At 40.6% G+C, this 13373-nt stretch overlaps 1 protein-coding gene across 2 annotated transcripts in view; it reads left to right on the top strand.

Moving 5' to 3' along the window:
- DPP10 (dipeptidyl peptidase like 10) overlaps window positions 1–8499 on the top strand; it is a 592658-nt gene extending 584159 nt beyond the window's left edge. For both annotated transcript variants that reach the window (XM_054176832.1, XM_054176823.1), the window contains exons 22-26: window positions 2764–2863; window positions 4279–4337; window positions 4422–4494; window positions 6108–6181; window positions 7637–8499. In XM_054176832.1, the coding sequence (XP_054032807.1) occupies window positions 2764–2863; window positions 4279–4337; window positions 4422–4494; window positions 6108–6181; window positions 7637–7774 (444 nt within the window). In that variant the 3' untranslated portion in view covers window positions 7775–8499. The remainder of the gene's footprint in view (window positions 1–2763; window positions 2864–4278; window positions 4338–4421; window positions 4495–6107; window positions 6182–7636) is intronic.
- Window positions 8500–13373: the final 4874 nt, after the last annotated feature.

The raw sequence follows: 13373 nt of genomic DNA, 5'->3' as shown, positions 1-13373 counted from the left end.
GGCAATAGCTATCCTAGGATTAAAATTGTGCTGTGAAGCTACTGGGAAAGACACAAACAGAATATTAAACAAAAGCAAATCTAGAGAACCCAGGGGCAGAGGAAAGTTGCTATTCTCTTAAACTCTTTGAATTATACAAGTTAGCAGTGCCCACTCAGAAGTTCTTTCTGAAATAAAATCTGCTTCTGCTCGTGGACAATTCTGGACAGCTGTTGTCCTCCTGGGCTGTAATTTCACAGACAGAGTTGTTAGCCATTGGAGGTGGTGGAGTCACCGTCCCTGGAGGTGTTCATGAGGGGATTGGACATGGCACTTGGTGCCATGGTTTAGTAGTCATGAGGTCTTGGGTGAAAGGTTGGACTTGATGGTACTTGAGGTCTTTTCCAACCTTATTGATTCTATGATTATTTCAGTGGAAAAGGGATAATTCAGTTCTTCACATTCCTTTGAAAATCCAGGTCTTACTGTGTATTTCCATTAGTGGGTTTATTTGCATTTACTATAAGTTAATTCCAGAAAATACTCCTATTTGCTTTTCTTCCTTAGCTAATATTAAAGGATTTTCCAATATTCCCATTCTTCTGCAGAAATAATCTATTCATTAAATAGTTAGACATGAAGAAGAGTGGCAGGCAAGATTCAAGGTCCATGCTGAAAACTCTATGAGCATTTGATACACAGTATTGTTTTTCGGGCCTGGCTGGTGTTTTACGTTTTCCTTTCCTCTATCATAGGATATTTTCTTCTTCCTCAAATGTATTGTGCCAAACACAAAACAATAATGAAAAAACCCTGCAAAAAAAATCAATTTTCCAGCTCTGATGAAGGAAAACCAAAAATGGCAAACAGAGAAATTTGAAGAGCCCATAACATATGAGAAAATAATTGATCCCAGACTCCACAAGTCAGAATTTCATTTTCTGTGGGTCAGGAATGATTATAGCTATACAGATATGGATTGCCACTGTCATTTCTGGGAAATCTGTTGTCTCAAGTTTAAGTTTTCATGTTTTCATGCAAAGTGATGCTCTTGTAACTTCCTTTGTGTCACAACTCTTTCCCAGGGAGGTGTATTATAGGCTTTGCAGGAGAGATGATTCATCCTGATGATGATTTGCGATTTGCAGGGTAAATGGAAGTCATAGAATGGTCTGGGTGGGAAGGGACTTCTGAAGGTCATCTAGTCCAATCCCCCTGCAGTAAGCAGGGGCATCCTCAACTACATAGTATTCACAGTATAACTAAGGTTGGAAGAGACCCCAAGGATCATCAAGTCCAGCCTGTCTCGGTAGACCTCACGACTAGACCATGGCACCAAGTGCCATGTCCAATCTCCTCTTGAACACCTCCAAGGACAGCGACTCCACCACCTCCCTGGGCAGCACATTCCAATGACGAACGACTCGCTCAGTGAAGAACTTTCTCCTCACTTCGAGTCTAAACCTCCCCTGGTACAGTTTGAGACTGTTTCCCCTTGTTCTGGTGCTGGTTGCCTGGGAGAAGAGACCAACCCCTTCCTGTCTACAACCACCTTTCAGGTAGTTGTAGAGGGCAATGAGGTCTCCCCTGAGCCTCCTCTTCTCCAGGCTAAACAATCCCAGCTCCCTCAGCCTCTCCTCATAGGGCTTGTACTCAAGGCCTCTCACCAGCCTTGTTGCCCTTAACATCAGGTTACCCAGAGCCCTGTCCAGGGATGGGGCCTCAAAACCTCACTGGGCAAGCTGTTCCAGTGTTCCACCACCCTCATGGTAAAGAAATTGTTCCTAACATCTGATCTAAATCTCCTCTTGTCTAGTTTGAAGCCACTGCCCCTCCTTCCATCACTACAGCCCCCCCCCCTGTAAACAGGCCCCCTTCAGGTAGTAGAAAGTTGTTATTAGGTCTCCCCAGAGCCTTCTCTTCTCCAGGCTGAACAACCCCAGCTCCTTCAGCCTGTCATTGTAGCAGAGGTGCTCCAACCTCCTGATCATTTTCACGGCCCTAGTGTGCTATAAGAACAGATAAATGTGGTAGGGGCACATTCCTGCCCCATCTCTCCCAGCTTCTTCATGCCATCTCTGCTGTCTCCTTTGCACCAAAGCACCATGATTGATGCTTTTGTGGCCAGAAAGGGCATCCAGAGATTAACATAATATTGAGCAATGTGGCTACATACAGCTTGTGTTTTTGCAAAACAGTGCAGGATCTGTACCTCTCTGGGATGTTTGACAATGTTGTAGCAGCAACATTTTTATTAGCAATAGGATTCAATCTGTGAAGGTTCAAGTGTCAGAGGGAGGACTTACTGTGATCATTTTACAGGTTTCACCCATTCTCATACTCTGTCCTGTCAGCAAAATGCTCAGTATGTCTTAATAAATAGCAAGTATCTACGTTAATAATATTAACAACTGAGGACAAATATTCCCTTCTAGTGTGAGTTCCTAAAAGCCTTACCTTTGATGATCAAATTGGGTTTGTTTTCCTTCCTGTAATTTTCAATTCTTTTTCTAACTATGGGCTAGTCTGCTGTAATGGATGTCTGGAGCTTAACGTGAAATAGACTTGTTAGTATTAATTGCCTAATTTAAAGGTCATGACCTTTAAATGAGATCAAGTGAGATTTTTATTCATCCTTAACTATAGATTTACATTTCCTTTAAAAAAGATGCAGATGTAAATACACAATGTAAAATTATACCACTGGATTCACAAAATGGCCTTTAACTTGATTGTTGCTAAAAAGATAATCAACATCAATCACAATATCATTTCCATTTCTAGGGATATGGTGGCTACATTGCATCGATGATCTTGAAATCCAGCGAACGGCTTTTCAAGTGTGGAGCTGTGGTGGCACCTATTACAGATATGAGGTTGTATGGTGAGTATTCCCTGCCCTATGCCTGTGTGATAGTCTATTCAAAAGATCTTTAATTCTGACAGCTACTATTAACTTTAACTAAGGGCAGATAATGTAACAATACCAACTCGATGTGCCCAGGTGGCCAAGAAGGCTAATGGCATCCCGGCATGTATCAGGAATAGTGTGGCCAGAAGGAGTAGGGAAGTCATTCTGTCCCTGTAGTCAGCTCTGGTTATGCCATACCTTGAGTCCTGTGTCCAGTTCTGGGCCCCTCAGTTTAGGAAAGATGTTGACTTGCTGGAAGGTGTCCAGAGAAGGGCAACAAAGCTGGGGAGGGGTTTGGAGCACAAGCCCTATGAGGAGAGGCTGAGGGAGCTGGGGTTGCTTAGCCTGGAGAAGGGGAGGCTCAGGGGTGACCTTATTGCTCTCTACAACTACCTGAAGGGAGGTTGTTGGCAGGTGGGGGTTGGTCTCTTCTCTCGTGTGGCCAGCACCAGAACAAGAGGATGCAGTCTCAAGCTGTACCAGGGGAGGTTTAGGCTGTATGTTAGGAAGAAGTTCTATACAGAGAGAGTGATTGCCCATTGGAATGGGTTGCCCAGGGAGGTAGTGGAGTCAGCATCGCTGGAAGTGTTTAGGAAGAGACTGGATGGGGTGCTTGGTGCCATGGTTTAGTTGATTGGGTAGTGTTGGATGATAGGTTGGACTCGATGATCTCAAAGGTCTTTTCCAACCTGGTTAATTCTATTCTACTCTAGATTTCACTTCACTCTTTTGTTCTCTCCTTTAAATAAAGAGACAACTAACATTGGGATTGTTTACCAAAACACAACAGATACAGTAACTTCTTTTTCTTTTGTAAAGAAGTTGTATTTCCAGTTTCCCACTGAAAGTCACTCAGGCCCCCCACATTTTCTGAGAATCCTGTAGGTGTATCATCCTGAATGAAGACTTCTAATAGGATTGAATCTGTTATGGTCAGTGGTGAATTCCTTATGATACCAACCATGTGGTCATTCAACCACAGGACATTTTGTGCTGTGTGAGAAGTTTTTGGTGCAGATTGTGGACTGTGAACTCTGATATACAGGAAATCAGAGCAAGTTACTTTAATGGTCTGTTAATTTTTTCCTTTGGTCTTTGTTTAGTTGGTTTGGTGTGAGTTGGGGGGGTTGTTACTTTGTTGTTTGTTTTGTTGGGGTTTTTTGTTGGTTTGGTTAGTTAAGTTTGGGGGTTTTGTGACAGCTTGGTTTTGGCTGTGAGGTGGTTTGAAACCTTTTCTAAATGGTTTCAAATAGTACATGTAAATTAGGATCTTGTTGATTTCATGGCTTAAATAGCTTCTCCTGATTCTAGGTCAGAACTGCTGCAAGGTGTTGTTTGTTGGGGTTTTTTTTGATGATTTCACAAACTCTGAGTTTTTACTTTCACAGCATCAGCTTTTTCAGAAAGATACCTTGGTATTCCATCAAAAGAGGAAAATACCTATCAGGTATGTTAGCATAAGCAAGTAATTGAAAATGACCATTTTGCCTTTAAAATGCAATTCACTTAAACCTCTGTGTTTGTTTACTAGGCATCCAGTGTATTACACAATCTTCATGGTTTAAAAGAAGCAAATTTGCTAATAGTTCATGGGACAGCCGATGGTAAGTGTTCAGAGACACAACTGTATTTGGAGTCAGAGATTCTAACAGGCAGGCATTCAAAGACTGATGAAGCACATAACTAGCAAGTACCTTTTTAAGTTTTATTACCCCTCTGATGAGATTTGTTGTTGTTGTTGTCACTTCTGATTCTAAACTCATTATGCTTTTCCTTGCTGAGTGTTTGTACCTTTTAGGGGCTGTGTGTTCAAATTTGTTTAAATCTGATAGACCACTGTCTGGCTAGTGAAAGGTGTTCTATGAATTATTAATAAAACAACATACATTTTTAATGGTATTTTAAATTCACTGAGATTCTGCAATTGAAGAAAGAATTATCAGAACAGTTGGTACAGCACCACATGAGAAGTTAAACTTTTCAGCTGATTAATTGCAGGGTAGTGCCAAAGCATCTGCAGCTTGAACTATAGGGACCCTTTTAGTAGCACAAATACATTCAGTAGTAGTTTAAGGCAGAGAATAGGTAAAACAGAGTAATTTCTGACACATAAGGTAGATGGAAACCTAAGATATCAATCAAAAGATAAATTGTAATTACAGATTACTGCAGTATGTGTTTTTGAACTTTAGCTGATGTAGGTCTAAAGAACAAACTTTGATGCAGGCACATATTACAGTGCTGCAACAAGCTTCTCTCTAGAGGTTCACATGCATACTTCTTCCCCTGAAATTTTCCTGGTGAATGTGGAATACAAGGTTTCTTACTCCTCAGTCTGTAGGGATAAGTACCTTGCTCTGCAAGGTCTGAGGGGAGGGTGCCTATATGCACAGTTGGCACAGTAAGGCTGGTACCCATCAGCCTGCCACCCTGGCATAAATTGTCCAACTTATGTTATGGATCCCAAATGTAATCAGATGGGTGAAAACACTGTCCAGTGTTTCTTCGAGGAGCAGGGGCGAGAGGGACAGAGAGGATATACTGCATGACTGAGCAGGCATAAAGGTCTCAGACTTTGCTGATTGTAAAAGGCAGCAGCAATTTCTACCCCTGTGAACTCAGCGCTAGAGGGAATTGGGACTCTGATAGGTGTCTGAGCAATTCAGTGTGCCCAAGACTAGGACTCTGATTGCTTGCTGCCCTTGCTTAATATCCCATCTAGTAACACCACCCAGCCCACTTGCAGCTTAAGCTCTGCAGGGCTGGGGCATGGTAATAAAGTTGCCTGTTTTTACCACACAAAGATGAAGTTACTGGTATGTTGCAGAAAGTCCATTACCTGGAGTAGTGTGGGCTGTAATAACCCTGTGCAAGACGGAGGAAATCCAGTGTGACAAACTGTCATGATGCTGGAGCAGAATGCCTCTAAACTATCACAACATGTGTAAATCTCTACATGCAGTGTGTGTAGAGAGAGGAGTCCTTGTGGAGTGCCTGGAAAGCACAGCTTCCCTTGGGGCATCCAGCTCCTTCTCTAGAACCTCAGCTGTTGTGCCCTGCATCACTGTTACTCACAGGGCTGTGCAATTCTGAGCAGGTAGTCAACTTAAGAGCTCCTCATTACAGAGACTACAAATGGTTTTGGACAAAGCTGTTTAATAGATAAATATTTCATATTAGTGCAATTTTATTCTAATATCCAAACGTTATCTTGCAGCTAAAGTCCACTTCCAGCATTCAGCAGAACTAATTAAACATCTAATAAAAGCTGGAGTTAATTACACTATGCAGGTATGTGCATTTATATGCATTTCATGTAAACATTGTTCAACATTTAACCTCATGGTGCTATTTCTTCTCCAAGAAGGACTCTCCCTACCACAATGCCCTAGTATTACCTCAGTTTGCAGTTAAGGCTCTGTTTAACCTCATTTTTCATACTGTTAGTACAGACCTCATCTTCTTGTCACTCTTCTGGATTCTTTCTCTTCTCTCCTCTTTCTTTTTCCCACCTGTTTATCCTACACTATGCAAAGTGCTTTAGAGTCCATATGCACTCTATAGTCCCATTTTGCCTAAAAAGAGTATTGATTTGCATGAAACTAATTTCCTCTTATTTTCAGTGTTTACATTTATAAAAAGGTAGCTTAAAATGTGAGAGCACTGTTCTGTCTCACCACAGCCCTAAGGAGGATTAGGGTGCTGTGAGAGGCTGAAGTGAGGAGGAGAGGACATGCTGCTAATGTACAGACTTGCATGGGACCCACCATGGAATACATGGATGTTGCTGGCTGAGGGTTCTGATTGCATTAAACATTCTTGAATATCTCAGACTGTGTGTTTTTGGGGCACTGCTCCACGTACCTCTGATATTGCACATTGCAAACCTCAACCTTACTGAAGCTTAGGTGAACCTGTAGTTTCCACAAAAGCATGTGAGCTCACATCAGGGCAGAGGAGACAACATGGGAAAAGGACTTTGTGTGAAATCTTAGTGGGGTAGGATGTGTTCCAGCTGTCCCTGTGATTTCAGCTGAGGTGATGTGAAGAGAAGAAGAAGGAGGAATGACAGAAATATCTCAGAAGAGCTCTTCTGAACCGTTCTCATGCAACCTGGTGATAACCTGAGTTTGAGGAAGCAGCTGAAGCTTTTTGCCTCAGGCCACTGCAAGTCTCCTGATCTGAACCCTGTGGCCTGGAATTCTTCATTCAGCCCGCACATTTTTTGTTCAGCCTCACTTGGGAGAAATTTCTAGTGGAATTTGAATTGAGAGATAAAAATGCCGATGCTCACTCTAGGAGAGAGATGATGGGCTTTAGATAAGATAGGAAAGTAGTTAAAAATACGAATAAAAAGGTTTTTCACTGAACACTTAGAAGCTGGAATAGTGAGAGGTCCCTAAAAGCATGAGGTAATTAATCCTCATTGATGTTAATGGGATTTGGATGCTTAGACACTATTGAAAATGCCAGCTAAGTAAACTGTTGTAAGCACAATGACTGAGAATATCATTTTTCGTTCCACTTCTGCAGATCCCACTGCAGTGGTTGTTTTATGTAGGTTTGTATTCCAAGAAAATGAGTTTTACTTTGAGTTTTATTAGCTTTTCTTGATGCCTTAAAACAAATACTGTCATCCTGTTGTCATCTAAAACATTTTGAAGATCAGAGAAAGAAAATTAGAGCCCTAAATATTTGGAAGGCCTTTTAAAAACTATTTACTTTTTTTCCTTTCTCCTCTGCCAGATCTACCCGGATGAAGGTCATAACATTGCATCTGAGAAAAGCAAATATCACCTTTACAGCACAATCCTTGGTTTTTTTAGTGCTTGTTTAAAGGAGGAGACGCCAATTTTACCACAGGAACCTGAAGAGGATGAATAAGGAAGCTTATTTGTGTAGTACTGAAGGGGACTTACTTTGCGGCTCAATAAAACCTTAAATAAAAGTGACTGTAAGATTGCAGATTCTGCAGAAGCTCAAGGGCAGCTAAAGGATATCACAGTGGAGCAGCACATTTACAGACGATGAGCTAATAAACTGGAATTCAACTACAAAGTCCAAACGTATTACCAAGGGACAAAACCTTTACCTTTGTGGAAGGTCAGCGGTTGGTTACAGTTTCCTGGAAGAACTTAGTTTTGCATAAGTGTAGGGTTAGTGCATGTTTGTTATGTTAAGCCTCACTGTTGGTTCTGTAAGTGGTTGCTCGTTTTTTAAGTTAAATGCACATCTTTATTCATCTTTGCATAATGCACAACCTATCACAAGTATTATGGCCACTAATATTTTTAAAGGTGAGCTGCAATCTAACACTCTACTGTAACATTACAATAAGTGCAATTCTTTTGCTCTCTATTACACATAAGAAACCACAGAGATAATAAAGGGCACGATATTTTCTCTAGTTTCTGCTCAAAGGGGATATATTGTCTAGTGCATCATATATCACTGATATTGAAGATGGTTTCTTTTCCCAATTTCAGCATTCACTATTATTACTCTACCTTCTAGTAACCAATAAGGGTCTTCTCGGTAGTGTACTCATGGTCTTTATGTATATACCCAGGACTCCCTAGGCAGAAAATCTTTCTGGGCTCAAATTTATTTATTTTTTCCACCCCCAGGACATAATTAACAGCTGCATTTAAAACAACATCTGCAATTGAAATCTTTCCCCAGTCCAAAATGTATCTATTTGTTTGCTTAAAATACGTTTGAGTTGTGTTTCGGTATTGTTTATAGTAGTTAATAGTTTGCTGGTTACACTCTGATTTTAGAATATGCTACTTTGTCACATGTAAATTAGAGACATAAATATTAAATTATAGTTTCAGATAAAGAAACTTTATTAACAATGTATAATGCCACTGAGTAATACTTTACTCTTCAAATGAAGGCGTATTTTGTATAGTGCATCTTCCTCCTCTTCCCGTTGCTCTTAGATGTAACTCTAATGCTCGTCGAGGTGGCCACATAGACAGAACACACCATTAGTTTTTATTCCAGAGCTGCTCATTAAGTCTCTGTGCAAAAGGATTTTGCTTCAACACCATCACAGAGATGAAATGTTTCTCATTCACGGCAAAGGAAGCTCCTGGCAGGTTAAATTTTATTATTTATTCAGAGGGTGAGCCCCTCGCACATCCATTTAGTTGCCAAGGTGAATTACAGCAGTAGAAATTGAAACTATGGAATAAGCAAGGCAGGTGGTTTGGGTTTGCAGAATATTAACTCTGATCACCGAAATCAAGTGCTGTGGTGACTTAATTTGAGAGATCTTCCTGAAGGTACGTGAAAGCTCTTGACAGATGCTGTGCCACTTACATGAGAATAGGTGTAGTATCTTTTTCCTTTCTGGATATATTCCGAATACTTTCCTACCCAATTAAGGTTTAATTTCTTGTAAGATTAAAAAGGAAGTCATTTTTTTTTGAGGGTGACTCTACTACTTAAGATGCAAAGTTCTGCATATTTTATGAAGAATGGAAATTGTTTTTATTGTACTCAAAAAAAAAAAAATCACCTGAAGCTTTTTACTCACTGCTTTCTTTGGAATATTTTCTTTCACAGCTGGCGTTTCTTTTATGATGCAATTAATTGATTTGTCTGAAAGGTGTGGGTTTATGGAACACTGGAAAGTCTCTGTCTTGAATGTTTTAGTATTTATCTTGTTTTATTAGCAATGTTGAACTATTTTTCAATTAGTTTAATACAATTTCAATGTGTAATGGTATCTCTCGTTTGGGTCCCAGTGTTGCCACAAAGTACAGCTTTGCTTTGTGGTATTTATAGTAAATATGGAGTACATATGTATAGGCTAAGTGCAGTATATATGTATGGAGGCTACTATGTGCACTACAGTAAGGCCATACAAAACAACAGCAAAAAGAGAAAAGTTCCAACAAGGTGTGCAAATCCTGTTTTCTCTGGAGGAGCAACATTTCAGAGTCTTTATTGGCTAGGCCTTCTAGATTGTGATTTTATAAATTGCACCCACTACTTAATAAAAGCTCACCTGGCAATTCCGATGCTTTTCCTGACCAAACACAGTCAATGAGGTCCTCATCCAGTTGTAGTCAATGCAACTTTTTGCCCTGATTTGAGACAAAGGCAGAGACGAAGAAAGCGCAAGCTGTGTGCGCACGCTGAGCATACCGCCCGGACTCAGCATGTGGAGGCTAGGTGAAAAGGGTAACACTGCCTAGACTCAGCATGTGGAGGCTAGGTGAAAAGGGTAACTCTGCCCAATATCTGCTGGCTGTCAGACAGCCACCAGGTGCTCAGATTTGCTACATTAAACATATAGAGCCTTTTGTTACCTGCAATAGAAAACAAACAGCAATAGGATTATGCATGTGCTCAGGAAATATGTTATACCAAATCTGTGGAACCCACACTTTGTCTCCTCCTTTCCCCATAGCTCTGTTTCAGGCCCCCATTCCCTACACTTCCTACCCCAACATTTCATCTCCAATATTCATCCATTTGCCTGAATATAAAGGTGGTGTGAGGATATGGCTTCTGTAAGAGTGCTTTTGCCAGGCCCAGAGCGTTTTCAAAGTGCACTATCTGAAATGTGGGTTATCTGTGTGGAAATGTGGTATGCTCTTTATGTTTTCAATATTTCTCACTCTGTTCTACAACTGCAGGTATTTTTATAAAGATGTGGCTACAAAGGTGAGCATCAGACAGATTCCCATTGGTTTACTGAAATTTTGCTGTATGTGTTGAATTTAGGTATTGCAGGAGTATTTGTTCCTAGGTAAGACTGAAGAATTTGATTCAAGGGTTCTCTGTACTCTTGCTAGCTCGTTCAAATATTTCTTCCACTTGCGGCACAGCTGAGTATTGTTACTAGATTCTGTACACATAACTAACACCAATCACTCAATTAGTCTCTGTGTTCTCTAGTGTTGATGGAAAATTAGCACACATTGCACGCAAATGGCACGAAAAGTGTAGATTTTTTGTGTGTGTTTTACACATTGTTAAGCACTGTGATCACATTTTGGGTCCGAAAAGCTACCGTTTGATTCATCTTTCCTTAGAATATGACACTTTCTAGACTAGTCCTCTTAATTTATGGAAAGCTAGGGAACAAGCATATCCATTTACTGCTTGCTAGAGCTTAGCTCTATCTTCTTGATTTCCTCTCTCCTTTTTCTGCTGTTAGGACTTGCAAAAATCTGTAGGTCATACTGAAATTTCAATTATATTACAAAATCAGGAGTAACAAAGATGATGATTGGAATATTTTCTTCAGATTATTAAGTACAAAGAAAAGCTGATTAATTTCAAATTTGCCTTTTTTAAAATCTTTTTGCAGTGAGGACAGAATTACTTAGGACCTGGTTTGATCAATGTCTGCTATAATTTGCTATAACCAGCTGCTCATTGTTCCTATGGTTTTGGCATATGTAGTTCTACCAATGTCTGCAAATGAAGATGATTGCCTCTCTTCTCTGAGCTCTGGCACTTGATTTGAGTGTGGAGTCAGTCAGGTTCATTTAGTTGAGGAATTGTGCCTTTTAAGAGAGAAGAGCTCATATTTGATCTGAAGCCAAAGATTCTCCTTGGAAACTTGGGAGTGTTGAGTGTTGGCTCCTTTATAAAGCACAGAGGATACAAGGTACACCCTAATATCCCTCGTTACAGGTTTATTAGATACTGCTGAAGAAACTGAAGCAAGAGCAAGACTGGCCCAAGGCCTTAAAAAAAAAAACCATAGGCAAGGTTCAGTGGTCTTAGCATTTTATATTTACTTCAAGTAACAACTGCTGTCAAGTCTGTTGGCTCTGGGGAAGAAAGAACCTCACAGGTATTGATAACAGGTGCACCTTCTGCATAACAGCTTTCAGTGCAGTTAAGGTCCCTAGTATTTCCCTTTTGAATGAGAGAGTGCTTCAGAGAATGGGGAACTTGTGGGATATGGCTAAGGAGAGCTACCACTTCCAAGGTGCCTGGAGCTTTGAAAAGCAAAGAAAGGATTTAGTTAAACTTCTATCTGCTGCATTTCATACATGAAAGTCAAGGAGGAGCTTGGCTTCAAGGAGGTAGGTGGAAGGCGAGTGTTGATGATTCACCCACCGGGGAGGTAACACAACGTGCTTCCTACAAACCTAGTACCAAAATGTGCAGTGGTAAGTAAAATAAATGTCTCTTTTCCAATGCCTGACAATTATAATGCTGCCAGATTAAGCTGATCAGATATTTGGACAGAATTAAGGAAATTAAACCACCTGAGTGTATGCAGACCAAAGTTTCCATTAAACTTCAGGTTAGAGTTCTTGCCTGTATAATTACTTTAGAAATCCAATATCCTACCTTTATGTTAGTCTAACTCCACAACAACAGAATTGATTTAATAATGTCTATACCCCATGAGGACATGGGTGATGTGTACAATTCTATTTAATTTAAATATCCCATAAATTGCTAAGAGCCCATTTTTAGATTTCATGACCAAAGGGGGGGGGGGGGGGGGGGGGGTTAAAAATTGTAAAAGCAGCTTCTGATTGATAAAACCAGCAGAAGGAATGTAATTGAACTGGTAGGAAGAGATTCAGGAAGTTTTCCCTTAGGAAAGTTTTCTGTTAAAAGGTATTTTATGTCACAAGTGAGCTCAGAGTACAACTGTCAGCAATGTTTCTAAGAGAACTTAGATGCTGGCAGAAATCTGATGTCCAGAAGGCTCACATAGGGCATAGGGAGGTGGTCCTGTCCTCCACCCAGTGCAGAGCCTTTACAGCTCTCTGTGAAAGAGGATTATAGGCGATCAAAGTCCATTCTGGATCCAGTAGGGATTCAGAACACTGGAACAGGAATGCAATTGACATGGAATTGTTACATCAGGAATAAGAAGCTTTTTGTTGTTTTTGTTGTGGGTTGGTTGGTTGGTTGGTTGGTTGGTTTGGATTGGGTTTTTATTTGGGTGGGAGGGGTAGGGGTGCTGATAAATAACTGAGCAGTACGGTCACTCCACTATTCTCCAATCTTGAGGGGCTCAGGCAGGGCACTCAGTGATGGACTCAACCAACTTCCAGCTGAGAGATCAGCTGGCAGAGATTACAGCTGCAGCAGGGTCTGTAAATGCTGGGGAGGGAACATGAAAGAAAGGAAGGAATATATGCACAGACAGAATACTTTATCTCTGTGGATATTGTGCAAATGGTTGTTTTCATAAAATGAGGAAATTCTTCCAAAATAATAACAAAGAGCAGACCAAGTCTGAAGAGGCTCGCTGGTTTTTTTTTCCAGCAGCCTTTTCCCAGCAAAAACATTTGACAAGCAATGTGAAGGATGCATTCTTGAGAAGGTTTTCAGCACCATTGGGAGAGAGGTGAAAAACAAGAGAGTTGGGAAGAGACAAGCAGAGAGGTTTCATTGCAGTATGTTGCTCTATTCAGAGCTCTATGATGCAATGTAGCGTGTACCACAAATCCCAGTAACCTTAGAGACAAATGTAGCAAGGCTTGATTCA

Source organism: Dryobates pubescens, chromosome 2, assembly GCF_014839835.1.
Source record: "Dryobates pubescens isolate bDryPub1 chromosome 2, bDryPub1.pri, whole genome shotgun sequence".
Lineage (NCBI taxonomy): Eukaryota > Metazoa > Chordata > Aves > Piciformes > Picidae > Dryobates > Dryobates pubescens.
The sequence above is the reverse complement of the archived record's forward strand: the minus strand, read 5'-3'. Positions and strand labels throughout refer to the sequence as shown.